This window comes from Capra hircus, chromosome 1, assembly GCF_001704415.2.
Source record: "Capra hircus breed San Clemente chromosome 1, ASM170441v1, whole genome shotgun sequence".
In the NCBI taxonomy this organism is placed as follows: Eukaryota; Metazoa; Chordata; class Mammalia; order Artiodactyla; family Bovidae; genus Capra; species Capra hircus.
Genome location: NC_030808.1, coordinates 21,247,291 through 21,265,086, shown reverse-complemented (window position 1 = coordinate 21,265,086; position 17,796 = coordinate 21,247,291). Strand labels below are relative to the sequence as shown.

At 37.0% G+C, this 17,796-nt stretch overlaps 1 protein-coding gene across 2 annotated transcripts in view; it reads right to left on the bottom strand.

The window, feature by feature from the left end:
• Nucleotides 1-17,796, bottom strand: part of SAMSN1 (SAM domain, SH3 domain and nuclear localization signals 1) — a 101,442-nt gene that overhangs the window by 17,005 nt on the left and 66,641 nt on the right. For both annotated transcript variants that reach the window (XM_018053029.1, XM_005674768.2), the window contains exons 2-5: nt 15,275-15,346; nt 10,572-10,721; nt 6,200-6,329; nt 2,656-2,807 (exon numbers count right to left, since the gene is read on the bottom strand). In XM_018053029.1, the coding sequence (XP_017908518.1) occupies nt 2,656-2,807; nt 6,200-6,329; nt 10,572-10,721; nt 15,275-15,346 (504 nt within the window). The remainder of the gene's footprint in view (nt 1-2,655; nt 2,808-6,199; nt 6,330-10,571; nt 10,722-15,274; nt 15,347-17,796) is intronic.

The following is a 17,796-nucleotide window of genomic DNA, read 5'->3' as shown; positions in this document are numbered from 1 at the left end:
ATGCTGTCTAGGTTGGTCATAACTTTCCTTCCAAGGAGTAAGCGTCTTTTAATTTCACGGCTGCAATCACCATCTGCAGTGATTTTGGAGCCCAGAAAAAGAAAGTCTGACACTGTTTCCAGTCTTTCCAATCTATTCTCCATAAAGTGATGGGACTGAATGCCATGATCTTAGTTTTCTGAATGTTGAGCTTTAAGCCAACTTTCTCACTCTCTTCTTTCACTTTCATCAAGAGGCTCTTTAGTTCCCCTTCACTTTCTGCCATAAGGGTGGTGTCATCTGCATATCTGAGGTTATTGATATTTCTCCGAGCAATCTTGATTCCAGCTTGTGCTTCTTCCAGCATGATGCACTCTGCATATAAGTTAAATACATAGGTTGACAATATACAACTTTGACATACTCCTTTTCCTACTTGGAACCAGTCTGTTGTTCCATGTCCAGTTCTAACTGTTGCTTCCTGACCTGCATACAGATTTCTCAAGAGGCAGGTTAGGTGGTCTGGTATTCCCATCTCTTTCAGAATTTTCCACAGTTTATTGTGATCCACACAGTCAAAGGCTTTGGCATAGTCAAGAATGCAGAAATAGATATTTTTTCTGGAACTCTCTTGCTTTTTCTGTGATCCAGTGGATGTTGGCAATTTGATCTCTGGTTCCTCTGCCTTTTCTAAAACCAGCTTGAATATCAGGAAGTTCACGGTTCACGTATTGCTGAAGCCTGGCTTGGAGAATTTTGGGCATTACTTTACTAGCATGTGAGATGAGTGCAATTGTGCGATAGTCTGAGCCTTCTTTGGCATTGCCTTTCTTTGGGATTGGAATGAAAACTGACCTTTTCTAGTCCTGTGGCCACTGCTGTGTTTTCAAATGTGCTGGCATATTGAGTGCAACACTTTCACAGCATCATCTTTCAGGATTTGAAATAGCTCAGCTGGAATGCCATCATCTCCACTAGCTTTGTTTATATAGATGTTTCCTAAGGTCCACTTGACTTCACATTCCAGGATATCTGGCTCTAGGTGAGTGATCACACCGTCGTGATTATCTGGGTTGTGAAGATCTTTTTTGTACAGTTCTGTGTATTCTTGCCACCGCTTCTTAATATCTTCTGCTTCTGTTAGGTTCCTACCATTTCTGTCCTTTATTGTGCCCATCTTTGCATAAAATTTTCCCTTGTTATCTCTAATTTTTTTGAAGAAATCTCTAGTCTTTCCCATTCTATTGTTTTCCTCTATTTTTTTGCATTGATTGCTGAGGAAGGCTTTCTTATCTCTCCTTGCTATTCTTTGGAACTCTGCATTCAAATGGGTATATCTTTCCTTTTCTCTTTTGCTTTTTGCTTCCCTTCTTTTCACAGCTATTTGACAGTATTGACAGTATAGAAAATTAATAATTTCCACCCTTAGGTATAGTGACTTTGTGCTACTAAAATGGATAATCTAACATCTATAAAGTATTTTACCACTAAATTTTCTTCTATTTGTACTATTGCAACACCTCCTCCCCTTGAGTATAAACAAAAGTATGAACATGATGTATTTCAAACCTGTAATTATGTTATATGACAAGAGGGGCTATGCAGACATAATTAATACCCCAAATTTATTAATTTGGGGATTAAAAAGAAGTTATCTTGGTATTTCTGACTTAATCATGTAAGACCTCTTAAAATAAAGAGATTTGAAACATGAGTGAAGTTTTCTGCTATAGCTATTGAAGGAGTGAACTGCCATGTTAAAGAAAATCATGGCTGGCAACCTCAGGGGACTGAGAATGGCTCCCAGTTAATATCCCTTAGGAAAGCAGAAAACTCAGTGCTATAAGCAAAAGGAACTGAATTATGCCAGCAGCTTGTGAGCATGAAAACGGACCCTGAGTCTCAGATAAGATCACAGCTTCAGCCGACACCTTGATTTCAGCCCAGTGAGACCTTAAAAAGACCACCCAATTGAGCCCACATGTAAGACCTACAGAACTGTGAAATAATAATACATTTGTGTTGTTTGAAGCCCTTACAGCAAAAGAAAATGAATATAGAAGGCAACATTGAAGAAAAGGGAATTCAAGAGGAAATATCATTGAGAGAAAATTGTCAGGTTACTCGTGGCATTTGCAAGGACTGACTTAAGTATTGAAATTGCCTGACCAACTCTGGTTCCTAAGGCATTTACTCTCCTGGACTCTTGCCTGATATTCCCATTTTCTCTCTGTCTCCTTGGGTTCATTATTTTTACTCCAACAAGTATCAAGTACAACTAGGCACTTCTAGTAACTTGTGAGGCTTTTGGTACTCAGAAAAAATGTAAACAGTTCCTTCTCCCTTAAAAGGCTATGATTCTAGGAGGTGGTTCATAGAGGATCTTGCTTTGATTTATGTCATCGAGTATTATAAAGCAATTATCCTTCAATAAAGAATAAATTAATTTAAAAAGGCTATGATTCTGCATTATCTACAAAACACAACTTTTGTGAATAGCCTGGAAAGACTGATCACCCTACCTTACCTCTTGTGTGTTGTTTGAATTCCTGCCACAGTAAACCAGTCCTCAGTTCTCCTGTTGGGAAGATACACTCACCCCTAGTTCCCCTTACTTGTACTTCCTGAAAGAGATCATACACCCAGCCATAGACAAGCCATACAGAATGCACACACCTTGATTTTGAGGGAATCAGTGTCATAGGGGCTTGGTGTGAAGTCGGTATGGACTCTGGCACGGCCGCAGAATGGTCCAGAGTAGAGGCCGTCATCATCGAGTCGAAAGCTGTCCCGGTTACTTGTACCATCTGAACAGCTTGTTATTCCACCTGATGAAAGCAAAGCAGACATTTACAGTTCTCACTGAAGGTTCATAACATTCTGAACCATCACCTGGACATAACTAAGCAGAAACAATGCTGAACAATTGGATGCCAGCCTCCTGCGGGGGTTCTAAGTGACTGATTGCTGATTCTTCCTCCCAGTCCTTCTCCATCAGTGACTTCTGTCCTCTGAGCCATTTCTGATCTTTATTCAGTCAACCTGATCCTTCTTTTCTCAGCCACCAGTTCAAGAACTCTCTTACTTCATCCTCTGTGGTCTGATCCAGCAGCACAGTGCTTTGAGCATTGGCTACTTGCTAAAGAGGCAGGAAGTATATAGCCTTAATGCCCTGTATAAGGCAGATAATGAATTCTGTACATTTAAACAAAGACAGAAACCTATAATAACAGTTGGATTTTTGTGTGCTTATTGATCAGGAATAGTCAAAGCATAAGCCACAAATTTTCCTACAACTTACTATGATGTAGCAAAAATGGTGTTTCAGACTTCCTACTATGTATATCAAAAAGCAGAGACATTACTTTGCCAACAAAGGTCCGTCTCATCAAGGCTATGGTTTTTCCAGTGGTCATGTATGGATGCGAGAGTTGGACTGTGAAGAAAGCTGAGCGCTGAAGAATTGATGCTTTTGAACTGTGGTGTTGGAGAAGACTCTTGAGAGTCCCTTGGACTGCAAGGAGATCCAACCAGTCCATTCTGAAGGAGATCAGCCCTGGGTGTTCTTTGGAACGAATGATGCTAAAGCTGAAACTCCAGTACTTTGACCACCTCATGCAAAGAGTTGATTCATTGGAAAAGACTCTGATGCTGGAAAAGATTGGGGGCAGGAGGAGAAGGGGACGACAGAGGATAGGATGGCTGGATGGCATCACCGACTCGATGGACGTGAGTTTGAGTGAACGCCAGGAGCTGGTGATGGACAGGGCGGCCTGGCGTGCTGCAATTCATGGGGTCACAAAGAGTCGGACACGACTGAGCGACTGGACTGAGCTGAACTGAACTGTGTACCAAAAGCCATTCTGAGACAACACCTCTTTGTATGAAAGATAGCATTTTTGCTTGTAGTGTGAATGACAGGGAAAGAGGAAGTGTGTTACAATGTCTATACTCCTAAATGGTTCAAAACTGTTCTAAACTGGGCTTTTAAAATTGCTCCTAAACCTTGCTCTCTGGTCCTTTTCCTTTCTGATCTTGAACCTCAAGGGGGAAAAAAAAGAGATTCCATATTTGCTGCCTAGGGGCAAGAATGGCTCACAGGGGTGTTTACTCTGAGTCTCCCTACCACTCTCAGTCATCACCTCTCTTTTTCCTTTAGTGTGGTCCTTTGGTGCTCTGTTTCATGAGGGAGCAGCCCCAGTATCTCTACCATTCATTCAAATAAGTGTAGAAATAAGATAAAGATCCCTGTGGATGCTTCAGTTTTTTATATAATGCAAGTCACCCAGTCGTGACTCTTGGCAACCCCATGGACTGTAGCCTGCCAGGCTCCTCTCTCCATGGAATTCTCCAGGCAAGAATACTGTAATGGGTTGCCATTCCCTCCTCCAGGGGATCTTTCCAACCCAGGGATCAAACCCAGGTCTCCGCATTGCAAGTAGATTCTTTATTGTCTCAGACACCAGGGAAGCCTTCATTTTTTATATGGACTGGTATAAAAAAAAAAGGTGAGTTGCATCTAGTCACAGACATTAAGCTGTGTTTGATAATAGCTAAGTGGACTCCCATTTCCCTTATCCTCTCTTCCATGACTACTTCAGTCCCTGGCTTTTCATGGTATATTAAAGTTAATAGAATTCTACCCACATTTGGCATCACAATTTTGAATTTTAAAACTTCCAGCAGAAATGAATACTAATGAAATCTGAATTTCACACATGCAAAATATACCCCTCAAATGTTTCTGTATTAGCTTTTATTTCACAAAATAGCTATTCTACAGCCAGTAGGAAAGCAGGAATAAAATTCAGGAGATTTTCAACATCTGGTCTTTGTGATCCATCTTCAAATAACAGAAGCAGCTGATTTAGAATGGAATGGAAAATAAACTTTGCAAAAAACCATTTAAAAGCCCTGAAAAGATTCAAAAGATATAAAACAGTGTACATATACAAAATTTACAACACATCCTGTAGTATAAGTAATTTCACTAAAATATTGTAGCAGGACATATGATTGAAGCTTGAGTGACTTCTTTGTTAGAAATGATATTTTTTTAGAAAAATTCTTATTGAACACATGCTGATTCCTTTTTGTCACCTAATTGATATGTGTTCAGTCTCTCATTTGTGTATGACTCTTAGGAACCCTATGAACTATAGCCTGCCAGGCCCCTCTGTCCATGGAATTCTCCAGGCAAGAATACTGGAATGGGTTGCCATTTCCTCCTCCAGGGGGATCTTCCCGACCAGGGATCAAATCTGCCTCTCTTATGCCTCCTGCATTGGCAGGTGGGTCCTTTACCACTAGCACCACCTGGGAAAGTGAAAGTGAAAGTGAAGTCACTCAGTCGTCTCCGACTCTTTGCGACCCTGAGGACTGTAGCCCACCAGGCTCCTCCATCCATGGGATTCTCCAGGCAAGAATACTGGAGTGGGTTGCCATTTCCTTCTCCAGGGGATCTTCCCGACCCAGGGATCGAACCCAGGTCTCCCGCATTGCAGGCAGATACTTCTAACCTCTGAGCCACCAGGGAAGCCTGGAAAGCCCTACCTAACTGGTGATATTCCTACTATTTAGTATTTATATACCACTTCACTTTTTACTCACTAATGCTGGATGGATACGTAGAATTGATGCAAATGTCCTGTTCTTTTCAGAATATTCCAGACAAAAAAAGGAAAGGAAGGAAACAGTGAGGGGGGAGGATGGGGAAGAAATAAATAAAAAATGGGGAAAAAATGAAAGAAAAAGAAAGAAAGAAAGGGAAGGAGGGAGAGGCAGGAAGACAGAAGGGCAAAAGGAAGGAAGAGAAAAGGAAAGGAAGGAGTAAGTGGGGGAAGAAGAAAGCGAAGGAAAAAAGGCAGAGAACAGGATTTTAGTTTTTCTGAATATTTCAATTCTTTTAAAAAAATCTGGATTCAAAGTAATGCTAGTTCTCTCCAGCATACTATATTGTAGGATTCAGATTTAATCCAATGTGATCTTTTTAAGGCCTAGCCTAAGAGCCCTGCTGACCACAGTGCTAAAATTTTCAAAATATCCCATAATTCTAATATACTATGTATTATTTTAAATAATAGCAATTCCATAGATTCAACATGCTAATCAAATAGCTGGAAGCTTGTTGCTATTTTCACAAGCCTGAGAGAAATAAATTCATTGTTTTTAGTTAATTCAACCCAGATCTCCCTTCTTGTCACTTATTCTATAGCCTTACTTGATGAGCTCTGCCCACTGTAGAGACTGTCCAAGGAGTCACTGGTTTTGAGGGAGATCTTCTCAATGTGGGTTCCAAGTGTGGGGTCACTGTTCCGGTATGGGAGGGTACCCTCTCCACCTTCCTCATCCTTCAGAAAATCATATCAGAAGTTAAGTGCAAAGAACGATTTCCTTGGAGACTTTCACTGTGTGCATTTGATTTAACAAACAAGGCAATAAAATACTTAGGAATACATCAGCATAAAATATGAGTGTCATTAATCCTTAGCTCAATTTCTAGCAAAATGTCTTTTGGTATTCCTGGCAAAATTCTTTAGCTGAAACAGTCCACATTTTGGAATTTAACTGAAATTATCCAGTTTATTTTTGTAATTAGAATGAATATCATACCAAGACCATTTAATCAGAAATGTTAGGTTTATTAACATTTGTGCTTTATCTGTTAAAGTGCTTTTGTTTCTTCATGTTCTCCTTATCATCTGTTTACCACCATTACTAATCCTTTGAGATCTGATATTATAAGTTTAAACTCTGCATAGTTGCTTCATGTCAGTTATTTGCACCCTACCAGATCACTAGATATGAATAAAACATGCACACTTTGCAATTCTAAAGCAAAGCTTATCTAAGAAGCTTTACAAATCTCATACGGTGCTTGCCACCTAGTCAAGTGAAAAGCAAATCTTGCATAAAATTAGGAAAGACAGACAATCTCAAAAGAAATTACATCTGCTTGAAAACGTCTCAAATGTTTTCCATATTTAGATAGTTTCAACAAAACCTATGAATTTCTTAATACTCATCAAAATATAATTCAATATTCCTCATTTTTTAGCATTTCTAAACATTGATAAAAGTTCAGAATAAACATATGATATATGCTTAGTTTGATTCTCTGCTTTTATCCATTCCTTTACTCATTTGTTCAGTCATTCAATACAAGCCTGTAGAACATCTTCTAAGTACCTGGCATTGTTTGGGGGAACTGAGGATACCATGGTAAACAAGATTCAGGGTCCTACCTTTAATAGGTACATTTTAGGTACATTCTCAGGCTGTGTGTGTGTGTGTGTGTGTGTGCGCGCGCGCGTGTGTGCATGCATGTGTGTGCATGTGTACTCTTTGGGGAGGTTTGTGTAAACAAAATGAACAAGACAATTTCAGAGAATAAGTGCTACGAAGGAAATAAAACTGGATGAAGTGAGAGGTTTAGCTATTCAGATTAGGTTTGAAGGAAGGTTGATTAATTGAGAGGGACCACCAAAGACCTCCTCCAAATGGTAACAGAGTCTGCATTATTGACCTGAATGATAAGACGATGTGACTTATAGGAAGATTTGCAGATAGTATTCCACTCAAAAGAAATAGCGGGAACAAAATAGCTAAACAAAGAATTAACTTGAGTTATACAGTGGAAAGGGTTTCCCAGGTGGCTCAGCAGGTAAAGAACCACCTGCAAAGCAGGAGGTGCGGGCAGACAGTTTCATCTCCTGGTCAGGAAGATCCACTGGAGGAAGAAATGGCAACCCATTCCAGTATTCTTGCCTGGAAAATCCCATGGACAAAGGAGCCAGGTGGGCTACAGGCCACGAGGTTGCAGAGTCAGACATGACTGAAGCAACTGGACGTGCACACATGCAGAGGAAAACAACAAGGCCAGTCTAGCTGGAGCTGAGTGAGAGCAGGGAGAGTATTAGGGTATGAGCTCAGAGAAGTAGACTGGAGCCAGATCAGAAGGAACTTTTTAAGTCACTTGAAGTGACCATGCAAATCTCTTGCTGTTGGACCCTTCCAATACTCAGATCTCTTGCTGTGGGACCCTTCTTTACTGACATCCCTAACTACTGGCCCTCTGAGTTCACCACTGTGTTCGCGAGGACATGTACCAATGACTTAAATAGTGGGGCTACCATTTGAGTCCATGCTGGTGGGATGTGGGGCTTCTTTAATGAAAACCTTGGGTTCGAGGACTTCCTGTCAATCTGGCCAAAGCTTTCTTAAAACAGTGCTGAGGTGTGAGATTTGAATGATCCTCCTTCTTTCTTTGTCTCCTTTTACAGTTATCAGACTTGCATTGTATTCTAAAGGATTTTCTTGCTCATTTTTTCTTTCTCTTCTTTATCCTTCACAGGCATTTTCTCCAATAAGTCTTTGGTGTGTCTATTCCTTTCTTGGGATCTACTTCTCAGAGGACTGTAATGAACACATCTTAGTAAGGGAATGCATTTTGGTACTGTAAAATTTTAATTTCTGAACTTGACTTTTCAAATATCTTTCTGGCTTTCGTGTGGAGAATGGCTTTTATGGAGGAAATAGTGAAAGAAAGGAAACCAATTAGGTAATCTAGGCAAGAGAGGTTGTTTACTTAATCTAAAGCAGGAATAACTTACATGGAGATATTAAGAGTTTTTAGGTATGCTTTGGAGTTAAAACTAGAAGGGTATGCTGATGAATTGCTATGAAGCGTGGGAGAAAGAATGAATTTTGGGTGATCTGTAGGCTTTCTTCTTTTTTTCCTTTCCTTCTCCTTCTTTCTCTCTCTTCCCCTTCCTTTCTTTCCAACATCTACCGTTAGTACAGTTTTGCTTTTACTTTGAAGACTGGACAAGAAACAAACTCTTTGTACAGCATAGAGAGTCAGTAATTCCATTTTAGGGATATCAAGTTCTAGATATCTATTATGCATCTAAGTGATAATATCAAATAAGCAGCTGGTTGTATAACAGATAAGCACAGAGATCATAGCTAGAGATGTAATTGTGAAAAACAAAGTCATGAGACAAAATGAGATCACTTAGAAGAGAGACTAAATTGAGCAAAGCATCTGGGAATAAGCCTCAGGAAGACTCAATATTTAGAAGGACAGGAAAGAAAGCATAGCCAAGACAGGAACCTATGAGAAAGAAGGAAAACCAGAATGCCCAAAGAAATCATAAAAGAGAATGTTTCATATGTAATGAAGTCATCACTTGCATCAGACACAGCTGAGAAGTATGTAAGAAGAAAGAAAGGTGACCATTTGATTTGGCAACACGGAGGTTAATACTGATTGTGACTATTGTTTCAATGGAGTACTGGGGAGAGAAATCCTGTTGAAGTGGGTTAAAAACAGACTAGCTATAAGACATATAGATCAATGGAATAGAACTGAGCCCATAAATAAATCCAAATATTTATGATCAGTTGATTTTTCAACAAAGATGCCAAGGCAATACAATGGGGAAATAATTGTCTTTTCAATAAGAAGTGTTGGGATGACTGAATATCCACATACAAATGAATGAAGTTGGACTCCTACCACACACCATAGAAAAATTAATGGACAATACACCAAATTTTAATACCTACAACTATAAAACTCTTAGAGGAAACACAGGAGTAAATCTTTGTAACCTTAGGTCAAGTAATGGTTTCTTAGATATAACACTAAAAGCACAACTAATGATAGAAAAAATAAATCGGACTACTCAAAATTATAGTCATGTGTGCTGTAAACGATACCATCAAGAAAGTGAAAACACAATCCACAAATGGGAGAAAATATATCATATTGCAAATTATATACCTCATAAAGGATTTGTATCATATTGTTTTAAAAATCATAAAAGTCAACAATAAAAAGACAACCCAATTAAAAGCACAGATAAAAGATTTGAATAAACATTTTTCAAAAGAAGATATGCAATGGCCAATAAGCACCTGAAAAGCTTCTCAACATCATTAGCCACCAGGGAAGTGCAAATCAAAGTAAAATGACAATTCTCTTCCTACCCATTATGAAAGGATAACATAAAAAAGACAGACAGTAACATATTGACAAGCATGTGGAGAAATTGGAACTCTTGCACACTGGTAGTGGGACTGTAAAATGATGTAATGTCTTTAGGAGATACTTTGCTAGTTTCTCAAAGTATCAGACAGAGTTACCATGTAACCAAGAGAAACGAAGAATTTTTCCACATAAAATCTTGAACAAAGGCATTCATGGCAGCATTATTTACAATAGCCCCCAAGTGGAAACAACCCACACGTTCACCAACTGATGAAACGATGAACAAAATGGAGCCTGTCTGTAAAACAGAGTATCATTTGCTAGTGAGAAGAAATGAAGTATTACTGTTTGTTCCAACATAAATGATCTGTGTTCCTCACACACAACATGCGGGATTTTTCTGAGCCTCTTGTTTCCTCTATTAAAATGTGAACAAGAGTACTGTCTTCCACCCAACTTCTGGGCAAAATTATCGAGGAAAAAAGTATATTGAAGTCCTTGATAGGCTACCAAGTACTTCTATATCTAGAAGAACCTGTTCCATATTGTAAGATATACATTAATAGAAAAATACAAATGATTAACAGAGGACACTTACCTTTTCTTCAGAAAGGGCTTTGATGTATTTTTTGCCCACTTTTTTCTTCATTGTCCAGGAAATAGCTCTCATTTTTTTACCTAAACTTCCTCCATTATGTGAAGTTTTGTTTTGTTCTCCACTTTCATTTATGGGTTCCCCTTCATATGCCTAGTTAGAATTGTTTACAAAAGACAAAATAATGAAGCAATGAAAAGCATTGATCTGAAAAGATCGTTAGAAGATTCCAAATCTGTGGGATTCCTGTACATTCTGTGCAGCAGTGTTCAAAATTTCAAACAATCTGAAAATAATGCATGTTTTTAAATTGTCTAGCTCTGGTTACCTGTATTCCAGGCTCAGAAAGTAAAACTTGTGTTATCGAAAGACATGAGCTTCACATCTGAAATTATTAAAGATAATTTTAGCTATATTTTAATAGCTGTATAGTAGAATTACTTTAGTCCTTCCTGTTTATGAGATGGACAAAATAGAAAAAAATGCCAAGCATGATGAGTGAATATCTACTTAGATGAGAGATATTTTTTGGAGGCCTTAGAAAGGCTATAGCATCTATCTATGCTGACCAGGTACTAACATACCTTCTTGCTTCTTATAAATTGAAACGGTCATGGTTATTTTTTAAATTTTGGAGTTAATTAAATCCAGAGAGAAACTGCAGTTTTTCCATCTTACAGGTGATGGATACGTGCACATTTCCCACATTCTCGAGTAACATTAATTATGAACTTGTTCCAGCCATTAGATCAGAGATTTTTATGTATTCCACATACTAATCAAAAATCTCTATTAGACTGCTTCTGATTTTTGCTTATTAAGAATTTTGTTAAACCAGTGATTTCTCATCTAACTCAGAAGAAAACAATGTTCACAGCTCACAAGGCTCTATAACAACATAATATAATGTGATATAATGCAATTATTATAATACATATTGCAACATAACATTGTTGTTATTTAGTCACCAGGTCGTGTCTGACTCTTTTGTACTCCATGGACTGTGGTTCCCCAGGTTCCTCAGTCCCTGGGAGTTCCCAGGCAAGAATGTTGAAGTGGTTTGCCATTTCCTTCTCCAGGGGACCTTCCTACCCAGGGATTGAATCCACATCTCCTGGATTGGCGGGCAGATTCTTTGCCACTGGGCCACCAAGGAAGCCCATAATATAATATATATATTACATTATATACAATGTATGTGAGATAAAGAATTCAAACCATCTTATCCCTTGCTGCTTCTCAAATTTTTCTTGTTCACTATAGGAATGATTCTCAAAATGTGGTTCTAAGACCAGTAGCAACAGAATCACTTGGGGACAATTTGTGTTTTAACAACTCTACAAGTGACTTTGATACATGCTAACATTTGAAATAGCTGTAACTGAGTACTGCCACACTAGTCACTCTGCTGTTTCTCTTTCATATTCCCACCAATGTTTGTACTTGATTCAGCCATTGGCTTCCACCACATATCTACAAATGTCTTCCTTCATTCATCCAGGTTTCCACTCACATGCCAAGTAATAGAAGAGAAATTTTCTGACTGATCACCCCATTTGAAATAGCCCACATGTGTCCACACTCCCTGTATGTTTACTATGACTTATTCTTCTTCTAAGCACTTAACAGTATCCAATAATATATTTTTTTGTTCTTTATATTTTACTGTCTGCATCTCCCACTATGATATACGCTCCATGAGACTAGAGACTTTATCTGTTCTATTCATCCTGAGTATCTAAATATTTCCAAGAACATAACTGACCCTCAATAGTTTTTTAATAAATAGAACTTCTTATGTAGAACTTTGGCATTTTATTTTTGGGTGACATATACATAATATCCCAGATTTGCAAGAAAGGACCCTTGAAGGTCATGTAGTCTAGTACTGTCCACCATCTCCAATAGGTGAGTGGCCAGTCATTCCCTGAATATAAAAAATCATGGGAAATATCTGTTTAGTGAACTTGAATATTTTAATATGAAGGTGTAACCACATAGTTAACATCATTATTAATAAATATTATATTTTATTTCATGTCTTACCCCAAATTGCCTATAATAAATATGAATGGACAGCCAATTTAAATCCTCATTGCACTTTATTAATGTCTACATTCAGGGTTATCAAGGCAAAGATTCTTTGCTCAATTTGAAAGCACTGAATAAAATATAACTTGGAACTACTTAAAAATTTTACTATTAGGCCTTTTCTTTTCTCTTTACTTAAACTTTTTCTATCTTCATTGTAAAGTTATAAATTGAAATAAGAAAATATATTAGTTTATTACTATCTGTGCTAACTTACCATTGCCTAAGTTTCAAAAAAGTGCCATAAATGTTTTTAATTTCAGGCTTTTCTATAATTATTTACAGAAGCTTTGAGGAGACTATGTTGACATATTTTTAATTTCAATATTTTTCTGTGCTTTTCTCTTTCATAGCCTGAATCTCAGTTTATTTATATACTTATTTATGGGTTTTTTGTTGTTGTTGTTGTTGTTGTCATTTTAAAGTATGTCTCCCTCTAGACTCTAGGCTTCATGAAATAAGGATTTTCACATGTATTGTAACAGTACTTTCTGAGTACCTAAGGGAGATGCTCAAGTAGATGCTCAATACACATTTATTGAATGAGTGAATGACAGTTTGCTTAAAAATGTACAGACTGCTTTATCAAGTTCATTAAATTCTCTCACAAATTGCTAGGCCACCATTATTCAATAAGTTTGAATGAGCCTGAGCAACTTTTATAGGTCAACTCTAGAATAAAAACTTAGTAACAGTAAATATATCTATGTAGGATTACAGAAAGTTGAAGGTTTATACAATATGGGAGTTTGGGGCTGACATGTACACACTGCTGTATTTAAAATAGGTAACCAACAAGGACCTACTGTATAGCACAGGGAATTCTCCTCTATAATAATCTAAATAGGAAAATAGTTTGAAAAAAAAGATACTAATGTAACTGAATCACTTTGCCCTGCATCTGAAACTGACACAACATTGTTAATCAACTGCACTTCACTATAAAATAAAGATTTAAAAAAAGATCAACAGGAAATCCCTCATGCTAAAAAAATTATATAGGTCTTCTCACTGTATACCATTTGTAAAAAAAATACATTTGGGTTCTCACTTTTTGTATTGTATAAGGCTTCTCACTATTTGTAAAAATTGTATAGGGTTTCTCACTATTTACATTGTATTATTTGCAATTATGTAAGTGTTGATAGACCATAAAGCTACATACAATTTTATATATTTATATCCATGTAGGTATAAAGGTTTATTCATAAGTTTATATATATATATATAAATATATAGGTGAATAAAATAGGATATATATAATATATATATAAAGGGACATAGTATGTACACATGTGCATATATATGTACTAACAGAGGTATTTATAAAGAAATAATAGATATCATTTTCTTTCTACTTTTGTCTAGATATCTGTTGCTGAAATAAACATATTTAAAGATAATATAGATAGATACATATAGGAATCTGAAAGATATTCTGAGAAATTAGACATGATAAAGAAAATTCTTTGTAAAAAATAATAATGCAATATCTAGAATGAATAAGATGTGAATAATATCTAAAGCCTATTGATCTAAAACAAATCTACCACATGAATAAATAAATTAGGTTCAATATAAATACATACTTACACCTTTCTCAGTGTATATCCCTCCTCTCTACTATTTTATTAGTTGTTATACCTTCTTTAATTAGTTGTTACAGTTGGCCCACGATTTATGAGATAGTATAACAGAATAGCAAACTTTGGACAAGATGTCGCTTTCTGCCTTTGTCATTTATGACATGTATGATTTAGAAGTAATTTTGTTCAAACATATTTCTTCAATGATAAAATAAAAATAATATTTCCTACTTACAGGTAGGTAAAGTGCTTAATATTGTGCTTACTTCCTGGTAAGTGCTCAATTAAATGTAGTGATGATGATGATGTCAATAAGCTTATAGGAAGCTTTTCTTACGCTACATTTTAAGGTGTTCATGGTTTGTAAAATGTATATGGGGCTTCCTGAGTGGCACTAGTGGTAACGGATCCACCTGCAATGCAGGAGACGTAAGAGACGTGGGTTAGATCCCTCGGTCAGGAAGATCCTCTGGAGTAGGAAATGGCAACCCACTCCAGTATTCTTGCCTGGAGAATCTCATGGACAGAGGAGCCTGGTGGGCTACAGTCCATAGGGTCACAGAGAGTCAGACATGACTGAAGCGACTTCGCACAAAAGCACTCATGGAATGGTCACCGCCATTTCAATGTGTACAGAAGTGTGAAAGTGTAAATGAGCAGACCAGCCTATGCTCTCCTTAACTAATTTCCAATGAAGTCATTTAATCAATTCCTAAATTAAAACAATTATAACTTACATGAAATTTAACATGTATGTCATTTCATATGTTACTTTAAATTGTAATTCTCTTCTTAAACTGATGTTCTCTCTTCCCAAACATCTCTAAGGTTTCTTAGATAGCTTTTTACTCTTAATGCCTAGTATGGTGCTAGGTACTAAATTATTGTTCATTTGTCACAAAAATGTATGCAAGGCTATGGTTTCTAAATATATATTTTTTGCTTACTGTAATTTGCAAAAGTTATATTGGCTTCATAATTTTTCATAATGTTTGTATAACACTCATAAAAATGGAATGGAATACTAACCCCAGTGGAATCATCTGGTTTTGCTGTGGAATTATTCCAAAAACGATCGAAGTTCCCAAAACTGCTGCTGCGCTGTAAAATAGGAAAGAAAAAGCAAAAGAAACAGGATTTGTGACTTTCATTGATAAAACTGCTAAATAGATTATGGCTTAATAAGCCCAAGTCTCTTGTGAATACAGGATTAAAAAGATTCTTCTTTCTGGAATATCTAAAGGTGCTGATGGTGTTATTAACATTCTAATATTTACAGTTCATAAAATGTGTTTTATGTTTATGATACAGTGTTAAGCACCTTGTAGAAAATCTATTAAATTATTTCGGACTTATAGTGTTAATTTTGCTTTTAAGAATGACATGTGTTGCTAGACAACCAGGCAACAAATAGAAAACAACAAAACAAAAAACCAAAAGCAAGCATTTGAGTAAATTCACCATTGTGCCTCATAAAGATCATATTTGTCAAAAAACTAATGCAAATGCATTTCCCATTGCTGACCCTTGATAATTTGAAATCTTCTACCAGATATCAGAAAGAGAAGGCAGCATATACACAGACCTATTAATAAACTGAAAAGAGCATTTAGGTATGCACACTCTTAAGTTGGGGGTAAAACTGAATTTTTACACATTTAACATGGAATTACAATGAGACCTCTAGGTCAATTTCATTCACCGGTTTTGAGAGAAAGCTTAATATGTTAATAGAAACCTTGTTCTCTTGGATACTTTTTGCCTACAAGGCTAAATTTTTATTCTTATGTAACTCATTCTATGCAGGTAATTATAAGCAATTCCTGATTACTACAAAGTAAATGATTCTTCTAAAGACATTTTTCAAAAATCTTTAGTCATGGAATCAAAAATTGATATTTTCTCACTATTTAATTTTATATATTGTTTAAGATGATGGATATCAGACATTACAGACTTTATATATGTTCTATCTTAAGAACTTTATTTCATTTCAAGCTTATAATATTTTCAAAATAGGCTGGTGGTACTGAAAAATAACCTGATAATTAGAAAAGTTAAAAATGGGAGTCAGTAATCTGTAAAACTTTGTATGTCCTTCAAAAGTCACAGACCATTTTAGTTCAAGATGGCTTCAAAGGTACTTAGTCCTTGCAAGCACTCTTATTCTCAGATCTTCCTACTAGCTATCTTTAAATCTCCTTGTTTCTCTTTTAAATGAGTTTATATAAAAAGATACTGGCATGTGACAAGGGGTGAGCTTGATAGACACTGTGATACAGAACACCACCCCAAGGATGATGGCTGTGTTAGACACAATTAACGCCTTTTGCTGACTTGCTACCCTTGCTGAAGAAGCCCTTCAGCTTGTGGCAAGAGGATAGAAAAAGAAGGACTGAAATTGAAAACTACTCTGGAAAATACAATCTTCTCATGCAGGGCTTACGGACCTAGAATGATTTCCGAGAGCATTAATCACTTCAACTTGCCTAGTAGGCATTTCTGCCAGGCCATCATTGCCCGGAAATTGCAAAAAGGAATTGAGTGTGTTCTTGTTCTGTTTATAAACAATCTGAACACAGGGAAAGCTGCTACTTTTTTATATACTTGAAGCATCCTTATGGCCTATTGGAGCCTGTGCTTAGGGCACTTTTGTAGCCTATAACCAGTCTGTGCCCTGCCTATTAAATATTAATGAAGGTTACAATATGTTATCCACCACTGGATAATGGGTCATGTTGCCCAGAGGGGCACAGAATAGACTCACCTCAGCACTTCTCCACAGTATCTTCTGCCATTAAGTAATCAATAGTAACCACCTTTTAAAATTAATTCTCCCCTTATTATATCAATAGAAGCAGATTGAGAAGTCGTGGTTTTCAGAGCTATTACTTTGGGTTTTGTCAGTCATCTCATTACAAAATCACTCAACAGATTCAAGTCAGAGGAGTAAAATATCAATCCATGCTAAGAAACCCTTAAGAAGCAAATCTAAGTTATTTAAAATACTTAAAATTTCATTATTCTCTTGTCAGAAAGTGACTTTCTGAGATGGTTGCATAATGTATAGGCTATGGCTTATGATGAAAAAAGACTAATGTCTACTATGAGGTATGGATAATGAACAAATATGTAATTTCTACTCTTGTTAACTTTCTAATGAAAAGGTGAATCATGTGGAGGTAAGCTGGTTTCATAAATGATAGTCCTTTACAAATGAGAATATATTTCAATACTGATAATTTTGCAGTGTATAATTGTAGAGGATTGCTGCTGCTAAGTCGCTTCAGTCGTGTCCGACTCTGTGGGACCCCACAGACGGCAGCCCACCAGGCTCCCCCGTCCCTGGGATTTTCCAAGCAAGAACACTGGAGTGGGTTGCCATTTCCTTCTCCAATGCATGAAAGTGCAAAGTGAAAGTGAAGTCGCTCAGTCGTGTCCGACCCTTAGCGACTCCATGGACTGCAGCCTACCAGGCTCGTCTCTCCATGGGATTTTCCAGGCAAGAGTACTGGAGTGGGGTCCCATTGCCTTTTCCTGTAGAGGATTAG